Source organism: Carassius gibelio, chromosome B22 (genome assembly GCF_023724105.1).
Source record: "Carassius gibelio isolate Cgi1373 ecotype wild population from Czech Republic chromosome B22, carGib1.2-hapl.c, whole genome shotgun sequence".
In the NCBI taxonomy this organism is placed as follows: Eukaryota; Metazoa; Chordata; class Actinopteri; order Cypriniformes; family Cyprinidae; genus Carassius; species Carassius gibelio.
In genome coordinates, this window is record NC_068417.1 from 37553540 (window position 1) to 37566036 (window position 12497).

Sequence of the window (12497 nt, forward strand, 5' to 3'; positions counted from 1 at the left end):
CATCATTGCAGCCAAATGCAATTTCTGAGTCCTCTCACTTCGCTCCATCAGCAATACTACTAAATTACAGCCCTGCTTTATTGTATCAGTTACATTTCAGGCAATTGGCTTTCCAGTCACCCTCTGCCGCCTCCTGAGGCCTCCCTACTCACCAGAGGTGATATTAATCAATCTCAGCTCAGCATGTGCAGAATGTTAAAGATGATACACATCTGGTAACAGGAAATATCCCATGCAAGGCAGTGGATAGCTGATTTGGTGGGCATCTATACTGTGCATTTACCCAGAGATGTCATTATTTGATATTAAGTCATTGCACTAATGTTTTGTACTTTCTTTTGTATGCAGACTAGCTGCTATTGAAAACTGAACAAGTTGCAGTTATTGGGAAAGATTGTATATTTTAAATACTTCCCCAAGCTTTCACAATTAGCACTTGCTTAAAGAGTCTTTTTTTCGGCAGATACCAGCGGGCCACTGGAATCGCCTTAACTTTTTACTCCATAATGACAGAAATTTTGTTAGATTAAAGGCCCCGTTATACTTCCAACAAAGTTCCTTGGAGGCAGGGTGTAGATTAATGTGAACATGTGTCACAACGCTCACGCCTATCCCCTAAACAATGATGCAATGAAGAAGCGTAGGCAATCTAGGTGTGAGACAGGCCCCAATGGTCAGGATATTATAGACTAAAGAATAATGATTAGCAGTAGTTAAGAGTCGAGTATCATGCTTGCAATATAAATAGGAAGTTTGAATGTCTCATAGTTTGAAAATTTTAGCATGATGGGTTTATTAGTGTTCATTTATTTTATTGAACTGGATAAATAGTTTCACCTTTCTATATTTTATGTGGTGTCATGACTTTTTACGTTTTGCATAACTCCAGGTCGTCGACACCAAACTCCGTTGCAATTACCTTCTAGGAATTAAATACTTTCTCTGAATCTTTAAAGTCTCTCCGCGAGCGATCATACAGTTGAGGATATATTTGTGCAGCTTAGCTATTCGACACTCCATTGTATTCAGGAGGTGTTGCTCTCCTTTAGGACTTCCACAGAATGAGAACGAACCAGGAAAAAAACTCCCGTCAAAGAAGGTGGAGTTCCAGAACACACCCACTGATTGTGTAATCGCCATGGACCAATGGATGCTCAAAGGTGTTTAGGAGCCAAAACAAACTCCCCCTGTAAGTTCGCTTTGGTGAGCGGTTTTAAACTGCCGAAACAAACTTCTTTTCGACCTGATTTTGTTCTAAATGACGTCATATCAGTTCATTCTTCGATTTCATTTGAAGGATACCGGGGCCTTATGCATTTACTCATCTCATCTCATCTTGGCAAAAACAGATTCAGCATTCCACAGAATTCATAAAAACAGTCAAATGCAAACTCAGAATATTATACAAACCTGCAATAATTAAATGTGTTAAATAAGACAAAAACAATTTATGTATTTAATCCCATTTTGTTAACTTAAGTCTTTGCTACTGAACTCCAATGATCAAATTCAACTATACTGAGCAAAAAATTTACACATAATGCTCTCCACTGTCATATAACAGTAAAAGGCAAAACACCAAAAACAAATATTACACATTTTTGAAAATATTTTTGTGTATAATTTCTATACACTATACACTGTACTAGCTAGGTGTGTTTCCAACCAATTTGCTGTGACAAGTAAACTGTTAGTCCCTGGTGAATGTGAAAATGTAGCATTAACTTCCATTTATATGTATGCATATGCAAGAGACAGAAAACACAAGCTTGTTTGAATTCCTCTGTATTGCAAAGTTTAAGTTTGGTTCATCTGTATGTGAAGATGTGTTGCCAATAAAAGATTGAAGTGGTCTCTTAACAGAATCCAGACTACAAACTAAAATCTGCAGGATTTGAACATTTGAGTACAGTAAGATTACATATATTTACATTTTAGAAGCATTTTAAGTTAAATTGCGCTTTATATAAAGACACCTGAGATCATGACTTCATATTACGATATATGCCGTTTCCACAGAAATCTTGCTTGCTCAAAGTGTGACCTTTACTCTGCAGTCGCACCTGCCTGGTGTAACCTTATCAGTGGTTATTTCTAGAAATGTTTTGTATGTGAGTGTCACAGTCTGAAAGAATGGCTCTCTGTGTGGACACTGATCACTCATCACATAGACCACTGAGAGGAAGACCTGTCACTGGGACAAAAGCAAGTGTTCATCACGGCCAGAGACTGTAAACTGCAAGTCTAAAAGAGAGCGCACTAATACACCTATGATGACAGCATGCATTCATGACACTGCACTCAAAGCTAAACATCATGACTAGTTAAAGCATGAATAAAGAAATTACTTCGCTACTGTACTTCAGTGTTGCACTGTATTTTATTTTCAGAACCTTTACTTTTACTTGCATTCCAAAGCATAATATCGTACTTTCACTCCAATACAATTTATAAAAACTAGTGCTGTCAAACGATTAATCGCGATTAATCACATGAAGCTTTCAGTTTGAATGCGATTAAGCGTGATTAATCATTGGAGAGCACTTATAAAAACAGCATATAATTCCTCATTGTTTTGAACTGAAGAAATCGCCACAGCGATATACTTTATCTAATTTGGCGAACAAGCTGATTTTTTCCAATAAAACCTGTTGAACTGTTTCAAAGATCGCACTGAATGATTCATTGGCGAATCAAACTGATCTGACTGAAGCTTTTCTTGAACTCACTGAATGATCTGGTCAGTATGAGGAATTAAGATTAGATTGGGTTAGATCAGGCAAACTTTCTTATAGATGATATTTTGAAGTCAAGTCGAATCACCTTTATTTATATAGTTCTTTTAACAATTGAGATTGTGTCAAAGCAGCTTTACAGTATTAAATTGAAAAGTACTGTCTCAAAATTGCAAAAGAACGACAGTAAACACTCAGATTTTAGCTAAAAGCAGTTCATCATTGATTTGGTGATGTCATCATCTAGCTTAGTTCGGTTCAAGTAGTATCTGTGCAATCAAGTCAACAATATCAGTGGAAAATTAAGAACATTATAAAACGTCTATGATGAAAGTCCAAAACATTACTGGTCCACACTGACATGCATTGCATGTATTTTTCATTTTATCAACAGATAAGAATCTAAGACCCATATATCAGGAAATCACTTGTGATCATTTCTATTTGTATCAGGGCTGTTTTACCACATACTGTACTATTTTTCACCTTGTGGAAATGAAAATCAGTCACTGGGTAAAGCCACAGCTGGATAGATGAAAATGAAAGTTAAATCTGTCATCTGTTTGACAGAAAAAAGGAACTGAACTTTTTTTTCTGGTTGAATAGAGATACATTCCATGATCCACTTCCTAATAGTTTTAATTATACATATGTTGCAACAACGGAAAAGCTTCATGCAATAGCCTATTTTTATAAAAATTTCAGGTTACTTTTCTATTTCCATTTCTTGTGCCAATAGGATCAGAAACCTCACAGGCTGGTGATATGGAAATGTGGAACCTTTGCAGAACCCCATCTGAATATTTCTGATATCTGAAAAAATGTTCCTTAAGAAGCCAGTATATATTTTATCTGGGATTCATTGCATAGTCACTTTGGAGAGAGGTAAATTTAAAGAGATTTCAATGAGATTAGACCCATATACAACTTGCTACAACTTGCACATGAGCCTTTTTGAGCTGTCAACTCTGGCAAATAGTGATTTGTTTATTTGTCAGATTTGAATCTGTAAACAAATGTGACTTATTTTAATTTGATTTAAGCTGATTCTTTACAGTGGACCTGTCGAATTACTGCAAATCACACAGACTGAATCTGTGGATTTTATAATGCAGACTTAAAATTAGGAAGAAAAAAAAATGGCTTTCTTAATCAAAAGCAGTATTTTACAACAACATAAATGGCCGACACCCAAAATAGTCCACATATCAGATTTGTTGCACCAAATCTAAAGATAAGTCTGTTGATTATTGGTCAACAGAAGGCGGTTTAGAAATTGTATAATTTTGCCTCATATAATGATATTTTGTTCTCAGTTTCGGCTCTAACATCCTCCCAACTCACAACAAAGTCACATCATGATGGCGGCCCTGTCATCAGAGCACAGTAATGCATTAGCAGCCTCCACAGAGACGAGACAAGATGCTTTCTCATGCAGAACAAGCTCTTGACACGATGTACCAGACGCTGTAGTTACTGATATTCCCACAGTCAGAAACAGAAGTTTTTTCCTCAGTTGGTCACATCCTGTGCAGTGTTGTACAGTAGCTACAGGTCATGTGTGATCTTGTGTTTTTACCCTGACCTGTTACCAGCAGCTGCTTAACATTTTTCTAGCACGTTTCGTATTTTTGTTGTATAGCTCTGGGTACTCCTGTCCACAATTAAATATTACTGCCATATTTGAAACATCAAATATCTTCTTATTGGTTATGATTGTTTGGCTGTACACAGCATTTTTTTTTTTTTTTGAGAGTGAAAGTAATTTCTGAAAGTCAAAAAAAAAAAAAACACAATGCACTGCATCTCTGAAGCACTTTGAGTGCATATTTAGGCGAACCAAACAGCATTAATGACACCCCACCCACCATCAGGGGGACTTTTATGATTTCTGTGTTCTCACTGAAGTGTAACAAGCGTCTAATGAGCCTCCAGGGTGAGAAGAGACCAAGAAAGTGGTAACAAACAGAGAAGAGAAGCTGTCAGGTCTCCCTCTCTCTCTATCTCTCCCCATCTCCCTCTCCCTCTCCCTCTCCCTCTCCCTCTCCCTCTCCCTCTCCCTCTCCCTCTCTCTCTCTCTCTCTCTCTCTCTCGCTGTCTCTCTATCTCTCTTTATGGCTGTCTTTCTGTTAAATAATTGAAACTACAAAACTGCCAACACAGAATCAAAGTCATGTATTGGCAAAAAATGGTTGCACTTTATTTTAAGGTGTCAATCTTACAGTGTAATTATACATGTACTGTAAGTACTGAGTAATGTTAATTAGCTACATGTACTAACTATACGGTTCGGATTAAGGCTTAGTTTAGTGTAACTTGCATGTAATTATGCATAATTTATTGTCATTATAATAGTAAGTGCATGCAACGTGTAACAAGGACACCTTAAAATAAAGTTTGGCTCTCAGCTTGTGTGTGTCTGAGAGAGAGAGCGAGAGCGAGAGCGAGAGAGAGAGAGAGAGAGAGAGAGAGAGAGAGAGGTTTTAGTCCTGTCCTGTATTCAGACACTCTCTTGCGTGGGCCTAATTTTTCTGCTCCCATTTACAGCCGGACTGTCCCATCATTCACACACAGCATCCCAGAAAAAAAAAAAAAAAACACTGATCACTGCTATTTAAACCATTTATTAATCTATTTATTAGTTTGTTTGTTCACATTTCATTCCATAATCTAGATTAATTTAGAGAGAGCATAAGAACATAAAGCTAAATGAATTTCCCCTTCTCATTGTTATAATGCAAAAGGCTTTACTTTCTTAAACTGGAGTCTAATATCATCTTCTCCCTGTGCGTGTGTGTAAAGCGCTGTCACTCTGACTGAATGTGTGCCTGCTGTGATTCCTGTGCATCAGCAGGATCACACTGTGATCTTCTGTCTTTCTGTCAGTCTCCCCCCACTTTTATGACACTCTGCATCACCGTCACCCTCAGGCAGCCAGCAGCAACACTGACGCCTCGAACGGGGCAAACCCATAGAGACCCAACACAACCACACTAACTGCTCCAGTACACACACACACACACACTGAGCAGACTTGCAGGGTGGGCTTGTCCCAGACAACAATCTGAGAAAAACAAACACATTCACCTCAGAGACTCATACAAGCATTTAGGTTCTAAGTAGAATCGCTCCTACACTAAAAATAACCTACGCTACAAGATGCAATATCAACAATAGTTTAGCTAATCATGATATGGTGCAGCCACATTAGCAACATTTTTCAGTCAAAACTCAGGTAATAGTTGGTTAATAGTGAGAATCGGAAGTAACTTTAAAGTGTTAACAGAAATGAAAAAGAAAGTCTATTCATACTCTAATGACTTCTGGCTGACATGTGCACCAAATGTCTAAAGGGGACCATCAAAATAAATTGTTACCAGTACATGTAATTAATTAGAATTACTCTGTGATTATGTATCTGTATATATGAACACCTAAAGAGTGACTTTGTATTTACTGTGGAAATGAAGAGCATGCCACAGTTGCAGCCCAGTTGCATCTAATCTGGACAATTGCCTTAAAATGAAGCAGAGCATCTCTAAATTATGCCAGTGCATGAAAGTAGAGCTTTCCCAGAACTAAGCAATCATGTAATTCATCACAGTGTTCTCCAGGCCGCTGTCTGGACAGAATGCAATCTAGATCACCACTGGCTCTATATAGATCTTATATTCCACTGAGAGCGAGAGAAAACACCTGCACTACGAACCTTTACAGCAAACGCAGTGACCCTCCATGTCTTTTCAAGGTTTTATTCTGAACTATAATTGATAGATTGAACTCTTTTTCTGACTGTTGTTGTTTGAGAAAACTGATTTCTAGTCTTTAGTCAGTTATACTGGTTATGTAGTGCCACAATCAAGAAATCTGGACTTACAGCCAATCATCATCATGGCCACGGCGAAGATCTTCTCTGCATCTGTGGTGGGAGCGATGTTCCCGAAGCCGATACTGGTCAGGCTGGTCATGGTGAAGTACAATGACGTGATGTAGACGGAGTTTTTGCTGGGACCCCCTTCCCACTTTTCGGTGCCGCTGACATTGAAGTGATACGGTGTGCCGGCGGCTTCTCCCAGAAGATACAGCCAGCTGTTCCTTCGGAGCAAGTTTCTGTCTTCATCTATGACCTCATAGTCTCCAATGCTGTACCAGATGCAGGCCAGCCAGTGGGCGGCCAGGCCAAACACACAAACCAGCAACACCAGCACCGCCGCACCGTATTCAATGTAATGATCCAGCTTGCGGGCCACGCGGCCGAGACGCAACAAACGCACCACCTTCAGAGAGCTGAAGAGGCTGCTGATGCCCTGCAAGAGAGAGAGAACTTGTTGAAGAATAGCGGATTCAGAAGATGATTTTAACCAATAGGTACAGTCCAAAAAGAGACTTAGACTGCTACAGACTGTGAGATTTCAGCAATCAAAAGATGATTTAAAGCACACTGTGTAACATGGTTCTAATAATGTGGGTACGACTGAATGATTATGACACATACTGAATCATATGTTACTTTGAAAGTTAGTATAGAAGAACAAAATGTCATCGGTATCCACTAGTGGAGCTAAATGAATCACACTTCTACTTCCATGATATTTAAGCTTTAGAGCCATGTTATGTTGATCAAAAAATAATTTCATTTTGCATTTTTACTAGTACTAGTCAGTACAGTTGGGTCGTAGCAGCAAACACACAGTGAGACAGTTTTCAAAACAAATTTTTGGTTGCAAGACTGTGACAACAGCCGTATTTGAACCTCTGTCACAGTATGATGCAGGACCACTGATTAAGAGTAAAGACCTAAAAAACTGGCACGGCTGTTTCACACTGGTCATCTTTCATCTGGGACAGATCATTATCGTACAGTGTATACCGGTATTGGTTCTCAAAATATTGTTCTGTCACTGTATGCTAATGCACTTGGTTCCCATTTAAAGGGGTCATGAACGGAGAAAACAAAATTCCCTCGATCTTTTGACACAAGAGGTCTTTGTCCTATAAACACATAGTTGTAAGTTTCAGAACTCAAAACTTTCTTGTGGGCCTAAAAACAGCGTATATTGACGCCAATCTGCCAAAACAACCACTTGTGGAATGTTCTACTCTATGATGTAACAGTGTGGTGTGGATAAGCACCGCCTCCACAGATGATCAACACCTGCTTCTACATCACTGCCTGTTTAGCCACGCCCACCAATACTACAGCACTGACTTTTTAGACCCATCCACTGATTCTTCATCAGTCAGTTTAGCCCCACCCACTGGTTTTGAATGAAGTTTCATACCACATCAGTAAAAACTCAATCTTTTGTTCCCTGCATTTTTTACTGTGGATTCATTTAAAAACAATGCATAATTCGACAGGATTTTCATGAAGATTAACTAATCAATCTATGTTCTGTGATGATATTGGACCTGACATCAACACTGTGAGCTAAGATCTGTTTTCATTACATGATCACTATCACTTTGTGTATTCTTAAAGATAATTTTTTATGTTATTTAAGTATTTATGTCCATCTGTGAAGGCTGTCAAAACATACGCAACTATTAGCCAATCATATCAGTGAGTGCTTACTTCAGAGTCTACAATCCTCCACGCTAGTGTTTTGATGAGTGGGATTAAAAACAGGACAGAAAATAGCCTATTACTTCTAAATTATTATGTTTTTTGAACAGTGCAAAATAAAATACAAAGAAAGTTCATGGCCCCTTAATAATAAATAGTTTGGATACACTTTATTTTGATGGTGTCCTTTAGACATTTGGTTGACAATAAGTATCTTTGTAACTGCATATCAACTAGCAGTCATTAGAGTAGACTGTCTGCTTAATATCTGCCAGCACTTTATTCCCATGCTCATCTATTAAAGATTCTACTGTCTTATAAGTAACATTGCAGGCATATGTCAACTTATTCTACTAAACCTAAATTATATTTTTATTACTCTAAACCCAATCAATCAGTTCAAAAATCCTCACGCCCCTGCAGGAGCACCTCAACCCTGTATCCGAGTGGCTGGGCTTTAACTTTACTCTGCCAACAGCATCAGCAGAGAAAGTATGGGTAACTGATGTTGACGTGCCCAGCACAGACGTCTTCAGCTATTGCTGTGGGAAAGAAGACAGTGTGTGTGTGTGTGTGCTGTAATCTCCTGCTCTGACACTTCTGTTCCCCCACAGGCTCTGCTACTGCGGCCTGACAGCTATGTAAAGCCCCAGAAACTAAAGCTCTGAGTGTGCACTTCCTAACGTGGGATTAAATGAACGAGTCTGTGCTAAAATCAAGACCAAGCACAGCACCTGACAGGTTGTGCGGGGTTCTTAAAGTTAACATGAAATTGAAAGTCACCCATTTTTCTTTCTTTCTACCAGTTCCTTTTCTCAGTTCATGTACATTATACATCTGTGCACATTATTATTTAAAGAAAATTACAATTAACATTTAAAGTCTAATAACTTGCTCGAAAAAATTAATCTGGTAACACTTTATTTTGGTAGTCCGCTTTAAACATTTTTCAACCTCTAACTTTGTAACTACATGTAAACAAGCAGTCATTAGACCATTAGTATATTAATATCTGCTAACACCTTATTTTGATGCTTCCCCAACAGACAGTTGGGGACAGTTTAAACTACTAGACTGTTCCACTACTTAAAAATCATGACACAATCTGTAGCTGGTAAATGTTCATGGCACTTAGACATTTTACGATATACAAGAGTCAGTGCAAGAGTGTCCTGTTCCAACATCTCAATGTCATTAAAGTGCTGCTTGTACAGAGCGAACACAATCTGTCACCCACAGTCGCTCCTGAAAGAATCCTGAATCCCTCTCTCTAAGGATCCCTGGATTATGAAAGTCTTAAGTCTTAGAGAATGTCAATGTCTAATAGTTAATTTACAACTAACACAACAAATACTCAACTGCGTGGCTCCTACTTTTATCATATTTCCAGTCTCCATACAGAACACACATGCTGTTTCTGTGGCTTCTGTACTGAATCACAATACACAAGCCACTAATGAGCATGACTTCTACCTGACATTGCTTTTGAGTGGGGATAATAAGTCTAGTAGCTGCTGATTTTGGCTCACAGACACAATGTTGTGATGTAGATGGGCTTATATATTAGCAAACACATATGTCTTCTCAGCTAGAGGTTTCTAGGTTTTCTTACAGCTTCTCCATGGAGGGACTGAAGTCCCATGTGGTGACTTGCAAAAGCTTCTCAATTACATACTAATTACAATAACTGAGGAGAAAGTCTCCAGCAGAAGCTGGAATTGAAGCTATGCTTGAAGGATCTGGTAATGATGGCTCCTGGGACACCATAGCCATTAACAATGATGACTTCTGAGGGGCATGAAGTTATGGACCAAAGACAGATGGATGTTAGGAGGGTCTAAAGCCTGTGTCTCCTGTGGTGGTTTCTCTTGGAGGTAAACCGCAATGATTTAAAGAATCTATGCATGATGTAGAAATATCACTCACAAAAAAAAAAATCACTGCCAGCTTCATTCACAGATGTCCCAAGGGAAATACCTGACATGCTAGGATGAAATCAATCCTGAATATCCTGCTTCAGTGCGGAAAAGCCATCAAGACTGACTGTGAGGCAATAATACAATTTCAGCAGAAAGATTGAGAGTGACACGGCTTGCAGACAACACTTCAATATTCCTTTTTGTGTTTTATTTTAATAGCACAGCAACTTTACACTCAAAGAAGAAAATCTTTGGACGTACCATCCTGTCATTGGGGCAGTACCTTCAGTGACATTTTTGTACCGTATTTAATCCTAAAATATTAATTTAAGTACGTTAAGGGTACAGTGTTACTTGGTACATTGTATATATTGTTACTAATATACAAATTTAGTTGTATAGTGCTTTTCACAATACACACAGTTTCAAAGCAGCTTTACAGATAGTCAGACCTATGTCTTTAATACCTTAGCTCTTTACAATAATGATATTACGATATATAACAATGATGTGAGTGATTCTCTGGATTTAGGTCTAGTATCTATTGTATATCAATGTAGTATAAGTTGTATTAAGCAGTGTTTAGTAAAAGCTATGGGTGAATGGTCAGAGGACAAATCATGGGAGCCTGTTTAGCAGGAGCATCTGTCTTAAGTAGTCCAATTGTGTGGTCCTTTAAGAACAGCTTTTAAAATTATGACTGCATGCACAAAGCATGGTAGGGTTCATTAGAGAATAAGAATAGTGGACAAAAACCTTAAGTGAGTGACAGAGAATGTCAGACACTAAGGATTGTTTAATTGTTGGTCGGTTGTGTTCTGAACAAGAGTAATCAATACTCAAAAAGTGTTGAAGAAAATATGATTGACTGCCAAAAAAAGTGTAAATATGCCTGAGTGTTCAAAACCAAATAAAGCGTTCAGACAGAGTAAATTATTCTCCAAAAGCATCAGTGAAGGTACAGTCATTTGCCTTAAATGAATGAATGAATGAATGAATGAATGAAGTTTTATTATTGTGTCATGCGTATAATTACGCCCAGCCTTTACAAGGACTTACAAGACACCACCATTAATAATCATAAGTAAGAGGATTTATATACAAGATAGATGTACCAGATAGACAGATCCAAAGTACATAGAATACATTGCTCCCCAAATAATAGTAATAGAATTAATAATAATAATAGTACATATGTATTCAAATTCATGCATGTATGTAATCCTATACACATGTATTCTCATTTATTCACATAATCACCCATATAAACACAATCCTACACAGAACAAAATTAAATCATTCAAATCAAAATGAAATCTTATCATTATTTTTTTAATGATAAAAGCTGGTATTCCATCCAAAGTTGCAAATTTAACTTAATTTGAATATTGCATAAAACATTTGTGAATAAGCACCGCTTCCATCCAATGAGTCAAAGAGTACAAAATAGTCACTTCTTAATATACTTCCAAATATACTAAATATCTCTAAAAAAAGTAGGAAAAGCCACTGAATATAATCATTTTCATATATAATAAATGACTTGTGCCTCAGAGCGAACAGACAAAACACAATAAATGCTGTCATTTATTCGGCAAATGTATTTGCATTTCCCATTTTATGCATTAAATCTTTTTTACACAAGGCAAAAACCTACTCAAGTGGGTGTAAAAGATTTTAAAGCTTTAGATTTTTATTCTAAATTTGGTCTACTTTATTTATTTTTTATTTAGGCCTATTCTAAATTGCAAATTCAGGTAACACTTTAGAATAAGGTTCCATTAATTAATGTTAGTTAATGTATTAATTAACATGAACAAACAATGAATAATACATTTATTACTGTATTTATTCCTCTTCGTTAATGTTAGTTAATGAAAATACAGTTATTCATTGTTAGTTCATGGTAATTCACAGTGCATTAACTAATGTTAACAAGCCCAACTTTTGATTTAAATAATGCATTAGTAAATGGTGAAATTAACATGAACTAAGACTTATAAATGCTGTAGAAGGATTGTTCTTGCTTAGTTCATGTTAACAAAAGTAGTTAACTAACATTAACTAATGGAACCTTATTCTAAAGTGTTACCCAAATTCAAAATGCACAGTAAAACAGGGTGTTGGAAGCATAGCTAATGTCAAGAAATACAGGATATGTTTTTAATTTTGAATATTTAACATCGATTGTTTCTCTAATTTCAGACACAATGCTATAATGTGACGCAATCCTTTCTGCAGTTGAAAAAGTAAGATTATGGTAAATATTTTGGTTGA

The 12497-nt window shown here is 37.2% G+C and overlaps 1 protein-coding gene across 2 annotated transcripts in view; it reads right to left on the bottom strand.

The window, feature by feature from the left end:
- kcnh1b (potassium voltage-gated channel, subfamily H (eag-related), member 1b) overlaps window positions 1–12497 on the bottom strand; it is a 51300-nt gene that overhangs the window by 32258 nt on the left and 6545 nt on the right. For both annotated transcript variants that reach the window (XM_052590388.1, XM_052590387.1), the window contains one exon: window positions 6613–7042. In XM_052590388.1, coding sequence (XP_052446348.1) covers window positions 6613–7042 — 430 coding nt within the window. The remainder of the gene's footprint in view (window positions 1–6612; window positions 7043–12497) is intronic.